The 18,007-nt window shown below is 47.9% G+C and overlaps 1 protein-coding gene across 4 annotated transcripts in view; it reads left to right on the top strand.

Moving 5' to 3' along the window:
* Window positions 1–18,007, top strand: part of GAB2 (GRB2 associated binding protein 2) — a 149,990-nt gene that overhangs the window by 127,942 nt on the left and 4,041 nt on the right. For 3 of the 4 annotated variants that reach the window (XM_031460431.2, XM_064492751.1, XM_064492752.1), the window contains exons 3-9: window positions 1,473–1,716; window positions 12,749–13,341; window positions 14,510–14,604; window positions 15,621–15,885; window positions 16,760–16,850; window positions 17,020–17,122; window positions 17,858–17,983. In XM_031460431.2, the coding sequence (XP_031316291.2) occupies window positions 1,473–1,716; window positions 12,749–13,341; window positions 14,510–14,604; window positions 15,621–15,885; window positions 16,760–16,850; window positions 17,020–17,122; window positions 17,858–17,983 (1,517 nt within the window). Of the gene's footprint in view, window positions 1–1,472; window positions 1,717–12,748; window positions 13,342–14,509; window positions 14,605–15,620; window positions 15,886–16,759; window positions 16,851–17,019; window positions 17,123–17,836; window positions 17,984–18,007 lie in introns of those variants that run through there. The other variant, XM_031460430.2, reaches the window with a different exon arrangement.

Genomic DNA, 18,007 nt, shown 5'->3' with positions numbered 1-18,007 from the left:
GGCTTTTTCTGTTGTACCTGGCAGAAATTGTCCTGCCCAGCATCAGAAGGGACTGGAGAGTCGTTAATGCTGTGGATCATTAATGAGCTGGTGATTCTGCCCAGGGCCGTGAGAAGGGTACCAAAATAGGTCAGCTAACAGGGAGTGGAAACAGAACTATATCCCCTATGAAATGCTTTGAATAACTGTAGAAAGCCACCATCACCACCACTAAAACATTATCCCCCACTAGCTATCACATCGCCAGAAATTACATCTGTAAACCTTTCTTTTGAACAAAAAGTTTTGCTATTGGAATTATTGTGTGCTGAATCAATGTTTTTGCTTATTCTGCAAAGACAGACTCAGGACTTTCTGTGTACCTGTGACCCTGGGTAAATGCTAGGACACTCGACGTAATATTGTCAGTCACTGTTCTTAGAAGCCCAGGGGCCAGGCAGGGAAGCAGGGTAACAGTGGATATAGTGACGCATGGGCCACGTGCTGTTGGCACCCAGAAAAATGACCACGTCCAGGAAGGTTTCAGAGAGAATATGATATTATGATATCCGTGTAGGGTCTTAAAGTCTGCGTATGAGTGCCAGAGGAGTAGAAGTGAAATCCAGGCGGAAGGAGCAGTATAAGCCAAAACAGAGAATCATAAAAGGGGCTGGTGTATTCATAGGCTGATGAAGCTTCCATGTGCCTGGGGTCCGGGAGGAGGAAAGCAGGAAATAGGTCAGACTGAGAAGGGCCTTGTAAGTTATGCTAAGGAATTTGGACTAAGCCTAGAGAGCCAGCCAAATGAATAATGCCCTTGGCTTGGGGCGTAGCACTCTAAATTATTATCTGTCTTTAATATCTTGCTTCCTTTCTAACACAACAGACGTGAGTTTAAGATATGAATTAAGAGAGGAAAAGACCAGTAGAGAGTGGTGAGTTGGGGAACATTGTCCTCGGAGGACTTGGAAGGGCAGGCAGGAGGAGCTGGGACCAGTCTTAAGGGACAGCTCCAAATACATTTGTGCTTTTACCATTAGTACAGTGACTCACGGTCCAGGGCTTCAGAGACGTCTTCAGGAAGCAGAGCTTCATTCAACAAAGCTTTGAGGGAGGTGATGACAGCAGGAGCCACCAAAGAGAAGGAAGGCAGTGGTGCTCACTGCCCCAGAGCCGGCCTTGCTGGACGGCTAGAGTCGAACTCCTGCACCATAGGTGGCCACGCCTCCTGGAAGTGGGGCAGCTACTGCCCAGGCTGTGATGGGGAGTGGCCTGCAGGCAACTCCAGGAGCAGGGGCAGGTCCAGAGCCTGGCACCACAGCCCTGCTCCCTGGGGGTGGGGGCAGAGGGGGAGGAGGTGTGTGAGGAGGAGGAGGATGCTGCTGGACCACTGCCTCTGCTCTTAGTATTTCCTCGTCTTCTGACAGCCCAGTTTGGGATGAGGACACCTTCCCTTCCTTTTTCATTCACAGGGCTCTTTCTCCTTTCCACAGACTCCCTGAGAAACATTTCCTCTGCCAGTCACGGCCCCCGCTCTTCTCCAGCTGAGCTCAGCAGCTCCAGTCAGCACCTTCTCCGAGAACGGAAGTCCTCAGCCCCATCGCACTCCAGCCAGCCAACCTTGTTCACCTTCGAACCCCCGGCGTCAAACCACGTGCAGCCCGCCTTGTCCACCAGTGCACCTCAGGAGTACCTCTACTTGCACCAGTGCATAAGCCGGAGAGCAGAAAATGCAAGGTAGGCGAGCGGGCATCGGCTGAGTGACCACGCACAGGGCCCAGTACTTTTCAGTCTCTGCTTTGTGATTTTAAAGACATGGGAGAAAGCTAGTAAATCTTTTCCAGGTGAGCAAATACATAATTATTAAACAAAACATCACTGTGTTTGCTTTGGTAACCTATACATTTTATTGGTGTCATCTAGGTTGCTATACGGTGATAGTTGGACTCCTGAGAAACCTCCTACTATCAAAAATCATGCTATAGAAATGTTTTGTTTAATTTGGAAAAAAAGGCATTAGGGGCTAAGGTTTCAGAATTGACAAAATCAAAGTCAGTGCACTTGTTGGCCCTCAGAGGATGGCTATAAAACCTTAACGTTGTTGGATAAATCCGTATCTCACTTTTGTTCTAGATCTGCTCTGTCGCATGTGACAGCCACTCTTCAAATGTGGCTATTTAAATTTGAATCAATTAAAATTAAATAAAATTGAAAATTAAGTTCCTCAGTTGCACTAGCTGTATTTCAAGTGCTCAGTAGCCACACATGGCTAGAGGCTACCAAACTCAGTCATAGAGATAGGAAACATTTTCATCGTCACAGAAAGTTCTGGAGCAAGGACTCCCTGCTCGAGAATAATGGTTTGGGTTTTTCTGATACCACCAGTTCTCTCACAGGTATAGGCCTGTACATTTACTACCCTTTATTCCCTTCCTTTGGATACACCAAAGTGCAGAGCTGGTGGGCTTTGCCAGAGCTGGCTTCCAGTTGCTATCAGGACCAGCAGATTACAAATCATGTTCCTTAATTAATTAATTTAAAAATATCTAGTTTGTGTTATGAAAATTAAGGCAGTTAGAGAACTGGGTGCATTAATATATCCCACCAGAGAAGATTTTCATGTGTGATCTCACGTAAACCAGTCACACACACTGAGAGACCGCCTGGGTCGATCATTTATCTCCATTTCACAGATGAAGAAACGAGACAGCTAACGAATGATAGAAGTAGGACTCGAGCCCAGGTTTCTCCTTTCTGGTCCTGTACTCTTTTCTCTGCCCTGTGCTATTCTGGTTCCGGTTTTCTGAGCTCTTCCCGCACAACAGAGCCTCCCAACACTCAGTTTTAAGGCTGCCTCAAATACCCTTTCCTGAAGCAGCATGATTCATTTGTTTGTGAACTTTCACGAGTTCAGTCAGCCTCCATCAAGGGAGTTAGTGGCAGAACTAACACAGGCACCTGCTTCTCCTGAGCCACAGACCAGAGACAGTGCAGTAGAATGAAAAGCATTTCACAGGCTCTGGAGTCGGTCAGATATGGGTTCAAAATCAGGTGCCGCCACTTGTCCGTGACCTTGGGCCACTTATTTGACCCTCTTGACCTTCCATGTTCTTATCTGCAGAACGGGAATAATTAATTCCAAGGCTTACTCATGAGCGGAAAATGAGAAAACACACATAAGGCACCAGCAGGAGGTGCTCAGGACATCCTGCCGGTTGCTCCCCTGTGCCCCGTCCCCTTCTGCGACACACAGGGGTTCCCTGGGAGTAGAGGGTGTGAGTTCTTACAGTCATAATTCTAGTGAGAGACAGCGCTCTGTGCTATTGCCTCTCACACGTTACCGCGCGTGTGGAACAGTGCAGGATCTCATCAAAATGCTGATCCTCAGTCAGTGGGCCGGGGGTGGGTCCTGAGACCCTGTCGTTTTGCAGAACTGCAGATGACAGCAGTGCAGACTATCTGCACGTCGCACTTTATGGAGAAGGCTTTATGTAATATTAGCAACTTCCACCACCTCGAGTCCCATGATGCTGCTGAACAACAGAGAACAAGTATATGAATGTCTCTGCTTGAATGAGCAGCTAGGGCCCACACCCTGGCTCTCTGCACCCTCACCCCCTCTGTAAAACCTCTCTGAATCTTCCTGACTGGAATTCATGCTTTCTCTGAATTCCCAGAGCAGTTTTTGATTCTCTCTCACAGCCCTTGGAATTTTCCACCTCGTATTGTGGGTTTTTATATTACTACATGACTGTACTTTGAAGACAGGACTCAGGGCACACAGTAGGTGCATAATGGATATGTGAACAGCTCTGTGTTATGGAGAGATACCGCAGTAGAGGAGATGGGACGCCCCCTGCGGCTGGGGGAGCAGCTTTACTGCAAGGCCCCGATCAAGCTGTGCCTTTCTCTCTGTCTTTGTTTTTGCTGGTGTGGGCGTGGGAGCAAGAGGGTGATGAGCAGGATCTCAGGGAGAGTTTTAAAAAATAGTTAAGTTCAAACAGTGTTTGTAGAATTCCAAGCAGTGTTGGAGGCTGGGAAGGAAGCTTTTCTTCAACCTAAAAGAACTACATAGTTTCCAGTAGCAGTGGAGCAGCGTGCATGACACTAAACATGCTGTGACGGTTACGTAACCGTTAGAAACTCTGGAGAAAGCGTTGGAAAAAAAAAAAACTCTTTGAAGGTATTAAAGAGCAATCAAAAAGCAGTCAAGATTTGACTCTTAAAAGAAGGGACCTACACTGAGTGAGATTCAATTTATGTGGCTTTTCTTTAGAGGGGAAATCTTATGGCATCCTAAACGTTCGGTATGCAATGAGAAATTACTGGACAGCCCCCCCAAATTGTAAAAGTTGACCCATAGTCAAGAAAACTCAGGTCATAGAAACAGACTAAAATAATCTGGTTTTGGCACTAGCAGACAATTAAAATAATTGTGTTAATTGCTTTCATCTGTAGGAAGACAGGCTGAATAATGAGTAAAGAGATGGTGAAATTTAGGAAAGAGATAGAAACTTTGAAAAAGAACTTAGGAGTTGCAGTTCCTCTATGGCGGCAGAAGGCACTGCAGCCTATCCCTCCCACTAATCACAACTATAATCTCTAGGCAAAATACAGTTACCTGGAGACTCCATAAGTAAATGAAAGAAAACAGATTTTGGTGGGGAGGAGAGCTTGGAGAAGCGAGTTTCTTACAGAGGTGAATTTTGTGTCACTGGTGGATTTGTCCTGAGGGTGGGCTCCATCACAGAGCAGCACAGTGGGGCAGACTGCCTATTTAGGGATAGAAACCTCATCTTTCTGGTTAAAGGATCCACAAAATGAGCTGTTTGGAGCTGGAAAGGAGTGCAGAATCCCACAGTGGAGGGAGCTGGAGAAAACCTTTTGTCATTCTGGATATAACACCATGCAAGTCTCAGGCTCACCCTGAGCTATCCATGTATGGGACAGACTCAAACCAGCCTAACAAGAACTTTGTGAACTAAACTGAGATTTTTAAACTACCACATACAGAAGGAGAAACAGAACTTACAGGCTGAACCTAGCCATTTTGATTGCCTGCAAAAACGAAAACATCAGTATTCTCCAGAGGATGCTAACAGAACCCAGAGCCTATACAGCATAGTATCACAATATCCAAGGTACAGTCCAGAATCTCTCAGCATACAGCAAGTGCTCCCCCTTGCTGGCCTCAATATAACCGGTGTTGGAACTACCACACACAGGCTTAAAAGCCCACGTTGTAACGATATTCCATGTAATAAAGGAAAACACACTTGAACTTAGGGGAAAGAAAAACTCTAATCAACCCAGAAGTCTGTATTCTGCAAAAGTATTCATTCAGGAATGAAAACAAAAGTAAGACATTCTCAGATGAAAGAGAAATAAGAGAAAGTCCAGGAAATCTCATTTAAAGAAATGATTAAGTTAAAGCAGCATAGTGCCAGAAGGAAACTAAGATCAGGAGTGAAGGAAGAGCAGCAGAAATAGTAAATGTCTACATAATTATAAAAGACTATTTCCTCCCCCTAAGGTCTTTAAATTATATTTGAGTATTGAAAGCAAATGATACGCATTGTCTAGTGGGGTTTTTTTGCCTAGTTTTATTTCTCTCCAGCCTGAGGAGCATCCTCTACGATTTCTTGCCATGTGACTCCCCTGGTGACATATTTTCCCAACCTTCATTTATCTGGAAATATCTTTATTTCACCTTTATTTTTAGCAATATTTGTGTTGGGTATAAAATTCCAGAATGATTTTTTTTTTATTCTGGCATTCTAAAGGATGTCATTCTAATGTCCTCTGAACTTCATTGTTTCTGATGAAATTTCAGCTGTTCTTTTTATTCTTATTCTCCAGTATATAATATGTCTTTCTTCCCCTGAATAATTTTTGCCCTTTGGAAAAAAATTGTGGTTAAAATAGACATAACATAAAATGCACCTTCTTAACCATTTTTTTAAATACTTTTTTTTAGGGGGAAAGTAATTAGGTTTACTCATTTATTTATTATTAGAGGAGGTACTGGGGATTGAACCCAGGACCTTGTGCATGCTAAGCGTGCCCTCTACCGCTTCAGCTCTACCCTCCCCTCCTTAACCATCTTTAAGTGTTCAGCAGTGTTAAGTGCTTTCACATTGCTGTGCGACTAATCTCCAGGACCCTCTTCATCTCTCAAAATTTAAACTCTCCACCCTTAAACAGCTCCGCATTTCACCTTCCCCATAGCCCCTGACAATCTTCATTCTACTTTTTATCTGTGTGAATTTGGCTTCTCCAAGTGGAATCATATTGTACTTATCTTTTTGTAACTGGCTTATTTCCCTTAGCATAAGGCCCTCAAGGTTCATCTGTGTTGTAGCATGTGTCAGAATTTCCTTCCTTTTTAAGGAGGAATAAATATTTCATTACATAGATTTTCCACATTTGGTTTATCTACTCATCCATTGGTAGACATGTGGGTTGCTTCTGCCTTTTGGCTTAATAATGTTGTGTTACAATGCTGCTGTGAACATGGATTTATAAATACCCTTCAAGATTTCTTTCAATAATTTGGGGTATATACCTGCAAGTGGAATTGCTGGATCATATGGTAATTCTATTGTCATTTTTTGGAAGAATTTCCGTACTGTTTTCCATAGTGGTCACACCATTTTACAGCAGTACACAAGGGTTCAGATTTCTCTACATCCTCTCAACACTTCTCTGTCTTTTTGATAGTAGGCATCCTAATGGACTCCATTAAGAGAACAAAATGGCAACCCACCAAATGTGAGAAAATATCCAAAACATATATCTGAGAAAGGATTTATTTCTAGAATACCTAAAGAACCACTACAACTCAAGAAGACAAACAACCAAATTTTTTTAATAGGCAAAAGATCTGAACAGACATTTCACAAAAAAAAAGATAAAAGAATGCCAGTAAGCACATGAAAAGATGTTGAAGCATCAGGGAAAGGCAAATTAAAACCTCAGGGAGATTTTGCTTAATCTCCACTAAAATGGCTAAAATAAAAAAGACTGACTATGCCAAGTGTTGGCAAGTATGTGGACGGGCTTTAATCATGCACTGCTTCTGACATTCACATTACATCCTAGGTTCTCTGGAAAAAAGGAGTAACGCTATACAGTTTACAGAGCACGTTTACATTAGTTATTGCGTTTGGTCTCCAAAGTAGTCTTATAGGCTCACTTTTGAGTAGAGACTGAGAGAGAACCTGCTCAGTTGTCTCTGCCCAGCAGAGACGTAAGTATCCTGCTCAGATTACTGTGTGCAGTCGTACTTACTGAGGCTAATACCAGCCTTCTACCTGGCCCTTTTTACATTTATGAGGGAACTGGATAGTTACAGAGATAAAACCACGAGTTTTTTAGTATTGCTTTTACTACTACAGAAGTAGCCACTATTATTTCTTCAAGTACTAGATAATATGTGTTCTGGTTAAAAAGACTTCAGTTCTCAAAATCCAGCTTTTCTTTTGAGCTAAAATGAGTAACAATTCAGAATATTAAGTATTGCTAATGAAAGGAGTTTTGAACTGACACTGTCAAGACAAGCAGAATCCTTTTAGTTTTTGAAAACAAATTAGTTTCACTGGATTTATTTTTGCCCTCGAGCCTTTGGGGGCCTCATTCCAGATTCTAGCCACTCTCTGTCTTCTTATTTCAAGGAGGCTCTTAAACCTGTAACAGGCGATATGTTGTGGTGAGTCATGCGCCCTGAAAAGCCCTAATTCTGATGAGGGTTGGGGGAAGTGAAATTTCAAGTGACAAAATTCCAGAATGACCCTGCAGTAGTATTCTACAGAAAGATGGTGGATAAAAAGTAAAATAAGAAATGTCAGTGGGGAACTTACCTGTGATCGTTTCTAAGGCTCATTCTCCTGGTGGCTTTGATTGACCAAAGGCAGAATATACCTAGTTCATTAGTTTCACTTAGTTTCACATACACAGCTTTTCTCTGTAACCACAGGGAGAAGGCAGGCTCGCTGCTGCAGCCAGAAGGGTTTGAGATGCAAAGACAATCTCACCTCTTAGAAATTGTGGGTCAGAATTTTCTGAGTTTTCTTCCCTCACAGGGAAGATCCATTTGGAATGAGTCAGTCGCAGATGGATGGTCTAAATGACCTCTTATATTGCCAGTGACAGGTACAGAACTATAAATGGTGGCCAGTTTACTTTCAAGCATTTATTATGTGAGGTTTCCTTACATGGGTGCATAGCTGTTAAAAATCAAACTGGGCCCTTCATCGTTAAGGTACTTGGAGTCTCTTAGAGTGGAAACAAGAGAAATCGTGGTGTTGTGTGTCACATAACATGTGACAATGTGCAGAAGAGCAAGTGCGAGATAAAGTGACTGGGGAAACCAGGAAATCATTCCTAAAAGCCAGAAGAGCGGCTTGGGGTTGCTATTAAGTAAGACCAAAGCATATGCAAGAGGCGGTGTGATGGCCCGGCCCACCAGTAGCCTCTGGAGCAGCTGGGGGCCAGGGCTGGGAAGGAAAAGCTAATGGCTCCAGGGGGGTGTTTTCTCCCCAAACCTCTCTGCCCCCAGGGAGCTCCCCTGTACACTTGTGTTTGACTATCTTCTTGCACTCTCTCTGCCATTTACTGTTTCTCCCGTCTGATGTGAGGGTAATACCTCTCTCTCAGAACTGTCAAGAGAAGTAAGAGCTCATCACACGTGGTGTGCCTGGCACAGCGCTGTGCTCGTTTTATGAGGCCTCTGTCAGCCCAGAGCCCTGGAAGAGAAGCCTTTCTCCAAATCCACTGCTTGCAGACATCTGTCCCAGGAAGGCAGCTCAGCGCACGGTGGTGGCACAGGCCTAGGAAAGGTTTAGGTGAACGTGGTGAAGGTCGCAGGACCTCTTGAGTGCTCAGAAGCCCCCCCTCCCCCTCCTTGATTCTTGCGCAGAGAGAGTGCACTGGAGCAGGGAGTCCAGAGACCTGGGTGCTGGAATCAGTTCTGCCTCCATCCTAGGATGTACCTTTGGGCAGGTTTGTTTCCCCTGTTCACCTCCATGCACCTGATTCTTGAAGCAGTGATCCGTCCCCCTCAACATGTGTCAGCACCCCTACTGCATGCTGGGGGCTATGCCAGGGGACAGGACGTGATCCCCGGCCTTCTGGGAGCACAGGATCTGGTGGGAGTGGGAAGACACGGACCCAGATAACTTTCACACAAGACAGACAGAGTAAGGAGAGTGTTATGATGAAAGCACAGAGTCCTGTGGGCGCAAAGGAGGAGAGTGAGTCAAGTGAAAAGGAGGTCCTTTGTGGAGCAAAAAGGCTTCTTTGGCACTTTGTGTAAGACTTTGATGCATCAAGGAGACATTCTAGAGAAAACCCTGCAAGCCTAGGGCTGGAGCTTAGAGAGTGTGGTTAGGGATGAGTGAGTAGTTCTGTGAGCTGGAAATGAGATGCTTGGGTGCAGGGGTTGGGACATAAGCTGGTGTGTTCTGAAGGGGAACGGTTTCAAACTGCTAATCCAAAGGGTTCAGGCCAAGCTCAGGAGAGGGGATAGCAGCACCAACACTTTTCCTTATTTGTTTGTTTGTTTATACATTCATTTGCTTATTCATTCAACAAACACGTATTCACTGTTTACTATGTGACAAGCACTCATCTGGCTGCTGCTGAGAGGAAAATGAATAAGATAGAGTTTCTTTCCTCAAGGAACTCACAGTCTGGTGGAGGATACAGGTAACAGTGGTACGTAACACAGATAACTGTTGCTACCTGCTCCAGGAACGGAGTTGACCCAGTGATTGGTTGTGCTGGGAAGGAGAGGATGTAAGAAAGAGCTTCGAAAGGTGTGCCATCTGAGCAGAGTATGAGCTTGCCAGACTGGAGGAAGAAGCCTTCCAGAGAGCAAAGGCCCAGAGGCCTGACTGTCTGGGGCATACTGGGAACACTGGGAAGCTGACTGAGTAGATCATAGAGTGGGAAGGGGAACTAGGGAGAAGAGACTGGAAAAATGAGTTGGAGCTGGAATATGGCTTGGTCCTAACGGCGCTGAGACAGTATTGAAAATGACTAAGCCGGGAAGGGAGAAGTGTAAATGTGCCTAGGACAGAGGGGAGGTCCTGGGCAGATGGTGGCGAGACTCGGTATTAGCCCTTTCGTTAACGCACAAGGAGAATCAGGAGGACCTGAACTGGGGTGGACCCGATAGGTTATTGATGGGGTTACTGAGGGAGAAATCCTAAGGTAACTCCTGGGTTTCGGCTTGAGCGGCTGGTGCCTTTCCCCACACAGGAGTCAGGAGGAAGATGATGAGGTCATTCTCGAATATGGAGAGGCCAAACAGGATACCTGCGGTGCTCCCCACCCCTGCACCAGCTTAGTATCCTTCAAGCGCCCCCATTCCCATCAGGCCTGGCCCCGCCCCTCCACTGTCGTCTCCCAGCTGTACCTCCTCAAATGCTCGCTCCAGCCGGAGCAGCTGGCAGTTCCTTCAGCTTGCCAGATTGTGTCCCACTTCTGCGTGCCTCTAACCGGAACACCTTTCCCCTTCTCTTGCCTTTTGCCTGGCCAGTTGCCAGCGTCACTCAGAGGTGACATCTTTGAAGAAGCCTCCCCTGACACTCTGTACCATGGTCCCCAGGGAGGGTCGGTATAAATCTGTCAGCAGCCACTTACTAACCCACTTGATTGTAAGATTTGCACGCCTGTCACCTCCTCCACCACTGTGCCCCTTCCCCGCTTCCCCCTAGGGCAGGAGCCTTCTCTGTATCCATTGTGTCTGGCCCAGATGGAAAGTAGGGCGTCTGTTTTTTAAATAAACAAATCTAGATGGGAACATCCAACAGAGAGTCGGGAAGCCCAAAAGACAAAATGCAATGCACCAAAGACAAACAGATATGAACAATGTGAACACCTGTGTCCACCATTGGCTCCCCTGTCCTCTGCTCCAGGCACTCTGTTATCTAGAGGCTAGATGTTTAATGACCTTGGCCATGGCTGCTGGCTTGGCTGTATGTGTGGAATGCAGTAGAAAGGGAGAGAGGATACGGAGAGCAAGGTCGGAAGGCCACTGAAGGCTTGGGGGCTGACATGGAACTCCCAGGCTTCAAGGATACAAGTGTACCTAGGAGAGAGCCTGGCTTAGACACCTGTTTCCCTTCCTCTTTCTAAACTGGTGGGCCTTATTTTCTATCACCATCTGGTGGCCACATCCACAAATAACAAGCTCCCCATGAGCTGAAAGACCTTGTAAACGCAGAAGTTCCATGACCGGCCCCAGAGGGCTAAGAGCTGCCCAGCTCCCCACCCCCGCCCTCAACCCCTTAGAGACAGCCTGCGAATTTGTACGTATGTGACATTTGCTTTATTCTGGTGAGAAGAGCCAAGAGTTTTGTTGTTGTTTTTGTTTTATTGAGTTATAGTCAGTTTACAATGTTGTGTCTGTTTCCAGCGCAGAGCACAGTTTTTCAGTTATACGTGAACATACATATACTCACTGTTGCGTTCTTTGTCACTGTGAGCTACCACAAGGTCTTGTACATATTTCCCTGTGCTACACAGTATAATCTTGTTGATCTGTTCTGCATATGCCTGTCAGTATCCACCTTTTCAAACTCCCAGCCTGTCCCTTCCCACCCCCGCCCCCCCCCCCCCGGGAGAGCCAAGCATTTTTTTATCAGATTGTTAAAGAGACACATAGTCTCCCGAAGGCGGAGGCCGAGAGTTGCTGCTGTGAAGGGTGGGCTAGAGCAGCGATTCCTCTTCTCCCCGCCACAGAACCCTGTGAAGAATCGTAACGTGAGAGAGAGACCAGCAGACCTGGATCTCTACCTGCTCAGAAGCCTACCTTCCAGTCTCCCAGGGCGTGAACACAGATTCCGGGCTGAAAACCCCACTAATACAGCCGGAGGGTTATGTGTTTCAGAACCAGACAGACCCTCGTGAGCCGCCGAGACCCACCAGGCCCCATCTCGGGGAGGGGGGTGCCTGGCGAAGCCCACCGGCAGTGACAGAACTAGCACAGATCCCTTTACCTCAAGGTCTTTCTACTTTTCAATCTTATGTCCCCAAAACCTAAATTTTTAAAAAGTAATCATCAAAACTTTTTCTGTCCTGCATATAGTTCCCAAACATGAAAACATTTTTCCTGTCGAATTTTAGTCTTCTGAAAAGAGATATTTCCTCCCTCTAAATGCCTCTCAACAAACCATAGTACATGATGGAAAAATAAGTCTATAGCTTACATTTGAATAGTTCTTTATGACTTAGAACATGGACATGCGTCAGCTGACATGTTTTACAGTTGGAGAACCGAGACTCAGATAAAATGACTCGCCTGCTATTTTCTGGTCCCAGCTGAAGGGTTCTTCCCACCGTCTCAGCCTTTGTATACAAGTGTGTGTGTTCTGTGGTGTGTAAAGCAATGAACAGTGGGCAGTGTAACCCGCTTGTTGATATCTGTTGAAGGAGGTAAAACCAACGTCCGCAAATCACAGCCATCTGGGGAAGGGGTGGGGGATAAAGGCTAATACTGATTGAACACCATTATATTAGAAGCATGAGAGTGCAATTTCTAAACAAACAACCTTCAAGGTACGAATTTAGTCACCATTTTTGCAGATGCATTAACTAACGCTCAGAAAGAAAACGTGCTTTGCCCAGAAAACCTCTGGCCTGCCAGCCTCCTCAGCCTGTGTGCTCCACACCCCTCGCTGCACAAGGTTTGAACATGCCCACTTGCCTCCCAGTGGGCAGTCCTGGCCTCCTCTAACCCCGATCCTCCCTTCTTTCTCTCTCTTAGGAGTGCCAGCTTCTCTCAGGGCACCAGGGCCTCGTTTCTCATGAGGAGTGACACAGCCGTGCAGAAACTTGCCCAGGGCAATGGACACTGTGTCAATGGGGTCAGCGGTCAAGTCCATGGCTTCTACAGCCTTCCCAAGCCGAGCCGGCACAATACGGAATTCAGAGACAGCACCTACGACCTCCCCCGGAGCCTGGCCTCCCATGGCCACACCAAGGGCAGCCTCACGGGCTCTGAGACAGATAACGAGGATGTGTATACCTTCAAGATGCCCAGCAACACCCTGTGCCGTGAGTTTGGGGACCTCCTGGTGGACAATATGGACGTTCCGGCCACCCCACTCTCAGCCTACCAGATCCCTAGAACGTTCACGCTGGACAAGAACCACAATGCCATGGCAGTGGCCACTCCTGGGGACTCAGCCATAGCTCCCCCGCCCCGGCCCCCCAAGCCAAGCCAAGCTGAGACACCTCGATGGGGCAGCCCTCAGCAGAGACCTCCAGCCGGGGAAAGCAGCAGATCAGTCTCTGCCGCTGCAACCATCCCCAGACGCAACACCCTTCCAGCCATGGACAACAGCCGACTTCACCGAGGTCAGTGTAAGCCCTTGCCGAGGCCGGGGAGAGGGGGAGCAGGCAGCCCAGGGCTTCTCAGTAGTGCACTTAAGGTCCCCCCGGTCACTGATGCTCACAAGTTAAAGCATCTTCTACTCAGAACTTTCCCAGTTGGCCCTCCAGCACTGGAGGCCCTTAGTCAACACCACCATGGCAAGAGGGTAGCAGACTCTGCCTGAGAGAAGTTCCTGTTCCACTAAGGAGAGAGAACATTCTTGGTTAACCACAACACAACGTATTATGGGTTTGGAGGTTCAAGTTATAATCTTTTATTAATTTATAAATCAAACCGAAGATTTCAAAAATAAATTTAGAAGCCTAGTCCAAACTGGAGCCAAACCTATGTGGACCAACAGACTAGTAAAATTAGTCCTACAAAATATTTTCTAAGCCACATTCAAATCTCTTTGGTTAAAGTCTGAAATTCTATCTGAAGTGTTTAAATTCTGTCGTCACTTATTTTCCACTGAGTAGTACAACTCTGCATATAACCTCCTGTTTGATGAAAAGGAGTAACATTGATTCCTTTCATTCTGCATCTTGCTTTATAGCTTCCAAAGCGTGTTCTTACCCGTCCTATTGTTTAAGACGTGCAGTAGCCCCGAGAGTTTCAGGGGACAAAGCCTCGCTGTCTTTATGTCACACGAGGCACAGGTGGGACTTGGACCCAGGGTACTCTTTGCAGACTTCAGCTCATCACCTATTTGATCAGTCACTCTGTGCTGTGGAACTGAGAGGATGGAGACATGTAAAACATGTCCCTGCCCTTCAGAGAGCTCACGTCCAGCTGGGGAAATAAAACCAACGTGTATAAATTAGTCACACGTCCTTGTTACTATAGTATCTGTGTGAGTGATAGCTGCCCCAAGTGGGACAGGTGACAAGGGCCCTAGGAGTTAAAGGAAAGGCAGCAGTAGGCTGGGAGAGGTTCTCTGTAGAGGCTAACACTGGAGCTACATCTAGAAGCCTGGGCGGGACGTGTGAGCTGAGGCATGGTGTGATAGAAGCAATAACCTGTCATTAGAGGTTGAGACCCGCATCTTCTGGAGCATCAGTAAGACCCTGAGCAACACTGGTGAGGGTGTGGGGAAGTGTTGGCACGAGGATCAACTCTGAGTGTCTGTGGATCTTCCATCCTCTGTCGTAGCTTCTTCCTGCGAATCCTACGACTACCCCCAGCGTGGTGGAGACAGTGCAGGCCGCTCTGCCGAGTCCACGAGTGAGGCAGTCAGCGCCTTCCTGGTGAGTGGGGTGTAGCTAGGGGTCCTCAGGCCAGCTCAGGTGGGTTAACGGTCACACCCACAGGACTAAAAACACAGCCTGAAAGAGTGAGGGCTTCTCCCTCTTAGCATCCTGCCTAGCTTCCTGCCTCCGTTCAGAACCTGGGTTGTTTTTGGAAAGTAAGATGCAGGGATCCTGGTCTGGAAGAAATTGCACTTAAGTGCACCTGACTTACAAGGCTCATCACTGTGGGTATGCAGGAGGGTCTAGACTGCAGAGGACCCAGGCTCTGGGGCAGTGGATCGCAGCAGCAGCCTGGCCCATGAGGTCTCACCTAGAGGAGGATGCAGTGTAGGGCGGTGCTCAGAGTCAGGCTCTGGGGCTGAATTACGGTTTTAAGTGCCGGATTCCAGGCTGCCCTCTGGACTGGGCTGATCACTGTTCTCCAGGGTGTCCAGCCCCAGCTAAGCTAACTAGGGCCTGGAAAAACTGAAAGTCAGGTACCTGAGGCAAAGGCAGCTTATAGTTGTATGTCTGGACAGACAGGGCAGGAGTGGAAGGGAGGCTCCGGCCGCGGTGGCTGCGTCACACAGCTCTGTGGCAGCACCGCCTGCAGCCTGGCGGTCACACTGAAAGCTGAGCTGTGGAAGCACACCTGGCCATACCTCACCTGCCGGGGCCAAGGCTTCTCTCACGCTCCTTGCCCTGCTCAGGTCCTGAGGTGCTGACCTGCCCATCATGAGTCTGAACTTGAAGGCCATGCAGTGCATGGCTGATGCTGTCCTCTGAGGCATCTAGAAAGCCTCGTGGGTATTTTATACGAAAAATTTACCATAGATTTATACATAAACCCCAAAGGAGTACGGTGCTTGTTTCTTCCCGTCTCCTCCTCTGCCGTCGTAGTCGGTTTTCCCGGGGTCTGCCGTGTAGCTTCACAGGGCAGCTAACTCAGGCATGACTTTTCTTGCCTTGGGTACAACTTCACCCCCTTCTGGTTTCCTTTCACTAGTAACGACTGCATTTCTTTTCGCTCTTAGCCAGGGAAAACAGTCGTGGGCCGATCAGATAGCACCAATTCTGAGGACAACTACGTGCCCATGAATCCAGGCTCCTCCACCCTGCTGGCCATGGAGCGAGCAGGTGATAATTCCCAGAGTGCCTACATCCCCATGAGCCCAGGGCCCCATCACTTTGACCCGCTCGGCTACCCATCTACAGCCCTGTCTATGCACCGCGGCTCCAGCCGAGGGAGTGAGATCCAGCCACCTCCTGTCAACCGCAACCTCAAACCTGACCGGAAAGGTAGGTCCACTCTTTCCCTGGTCCATCTTGGACAATGTTCAGGGATTATTTGCATTCATTTAGGGATCAAGGGGATCCTGAAATTTTCTTGCAAGGAGGTGACAGCCTGAACCATCCCAAACTCACACACACTCCAAGTTCAGCCCAGTGGTCTGGCACCCTAGGGACTGGCTGCAGGAATCAGGACAGGACAAATTCAGGTTCCAGTTCTGCCCCCTGCTAACATGTGACTGTAAAGAAATCCTTCTGTCTCTGAGCCTTCTTTCTTCTCATCTCTCAAATGGGAAGTATAGAACTTGACCTCCCAGAGATGTTGAAGGATGTAGGTAATAGATCTAAAAGTGCTTCATAGTGTATAATGCAATTCAGGGATGAGGGATTGTATCCGGCCTGGGCCTGCGCAAGGCGGGACGGACAGAGCAGCCTAGTAGGAGGTAACAGCAGCGAAGAGACCGCGGGCCAGGCCTTCAGACCAGGTGGGTGTGGGCTGGGAGCCTCATCTAGCACTGCCAGGTACGTGGCTTTGAGTAAATCATGTACATTCTCTGAACCCCAGTTTTCTTCTCTGTGGAATGGGGACAGTAATGCCTGCCTTCTGGGTTTGCTTAGGAGAAATCCAGAGAACAATCTGTTGTCAGAGGCCATGTCCCCATTTTAAGATTCTGAAAGTATGATTACCATAGCTTACAGTGCAAAGGATATGTAATTTGAAGACGTGATCCACATGGGCAGAGATCACAGAACCTTGCTGAGTCTGTGTCCACATGGAAAGATGTATAGATACATCTGTATGGATCTGTGTGTTATGTGTAAGTGTTTGTATGTCTGGCATTGTCATCGTGGGTGATGACTCGACTTTCTGTTCCTGCTGCAGCAAAGCCAACACCACTTGACCTGAGAAATAACACCGTCATTGATGAGCTCCCCTTCAAGTCACCCGTCACCAAGTCTTGGTCTCGGGCCATGTGAGTGTCTATTTGTAGTTGGAACGGGGCCATCGGGCTGGTGAATGCAACAAGTCACTGTCCCTGCCCTGTATCAGATCTTAATCTGATCTCAGAGAGCAGGGGTGTGAGGGCCAGGGCCCAGCGGGAGGCTGGATGTGCCCCAGGGTTTACTGTCTTTTCTCCACAGCCACTCCTTCAACCCCGGCTCCTCCCAATACTGCCGCCCCATCTCCACCCAGAGCATCACCAGCACGGACTCGGGAGACAGCGAGGAGAACTATGTCCCTATGGTGAGTCCTCTGGGGTCTGCAGTAATGACTGCCACCAAGGTCCCTTGGAGCCCACCTCTCACTCCCCTACTTGCCAGCTTGCTAACTCCCCCCAAGCCCTGGGGCACCCACATGATTTGTGATTTGCTATACAGCAAAGCTGCCTTGAGCACTGTGGGGTCGTTATCAGAGGCAAAGAAGATGTGGTCCCTACCTCAAGGAGGCCACTGCCTTAAGGGGCAGAGGGCCTGCTGCGAGGATGTACCCATAGGAAGGGTGACTAGGACTTCAGGAAAGTGCCAGACAAGTCGGTCCTGCTGCCTCGATGAGACAAGACCCTGAAGCCACTGAGGAGCCTGGGGCTGGGGCCCTCTGTTGAGAGCCCTGAGGAGCAGGCGGCTGCCCCGATCTAGACCACGGGTGGGAGCTCCAGGGAAGATCTGGTGCAACAGAAGCCTCTCCAAGGTCCAACTATAAAGGACACGTGCTCCCTTCTTAGGAGCAAGTGAGGGCAGGTCTGTCAGCTCACCAGCTGTGCAGCTGTAGGCAAGTCACTTTACTTCTCTGAACCACGGGTTTATCTTCGTTTTAAAAAGTAAGAATAGTAATAATACTTGCATCCCAGGGTTGCTGTGAGGGTGTAAATGAGAAGCCCCGGCACAGTGTGTGACACAGTAGGCCCTCGGTGAGCCAGCTGCTCTTACTCCCAGAGTAATCTGTTTGTTTCCTAAACAGATTTTCTCTCCTTTGTGACAGCAAAATCCAGTGTCTGCATCTCCCATTCCCAGTGGCACCAACAGTCCAGCCCCTAAGAAGAGCACGGGCAGCGTGGATTATCTGGCCCTGGACTTCCAGCCGAGCTCCCCAAGCCCCCACCGCAAGGTGCCTGGGGTGGGATGGGTGGGG

This window comes from Camelus dromedarius, chromosome 12, assembly GCF_036321535.1.
Source record: "Camelus dromedarius isolate mCamDro1 chromosome 12, mCamDro1.pat, whole genome shotgun sequence".
NCBI classification, from domain to species: Eukaryota; Metazoa; Chordata; class Mammalia; order Artiodactyla; family Camelidae; genus Camelus; species Camelus dromedarius.
The sequence above is the reverse complement of the archived record's forward strand: the minus strand, read 5'-3'. Positions and strand labels throughout refer to the sequence as shown.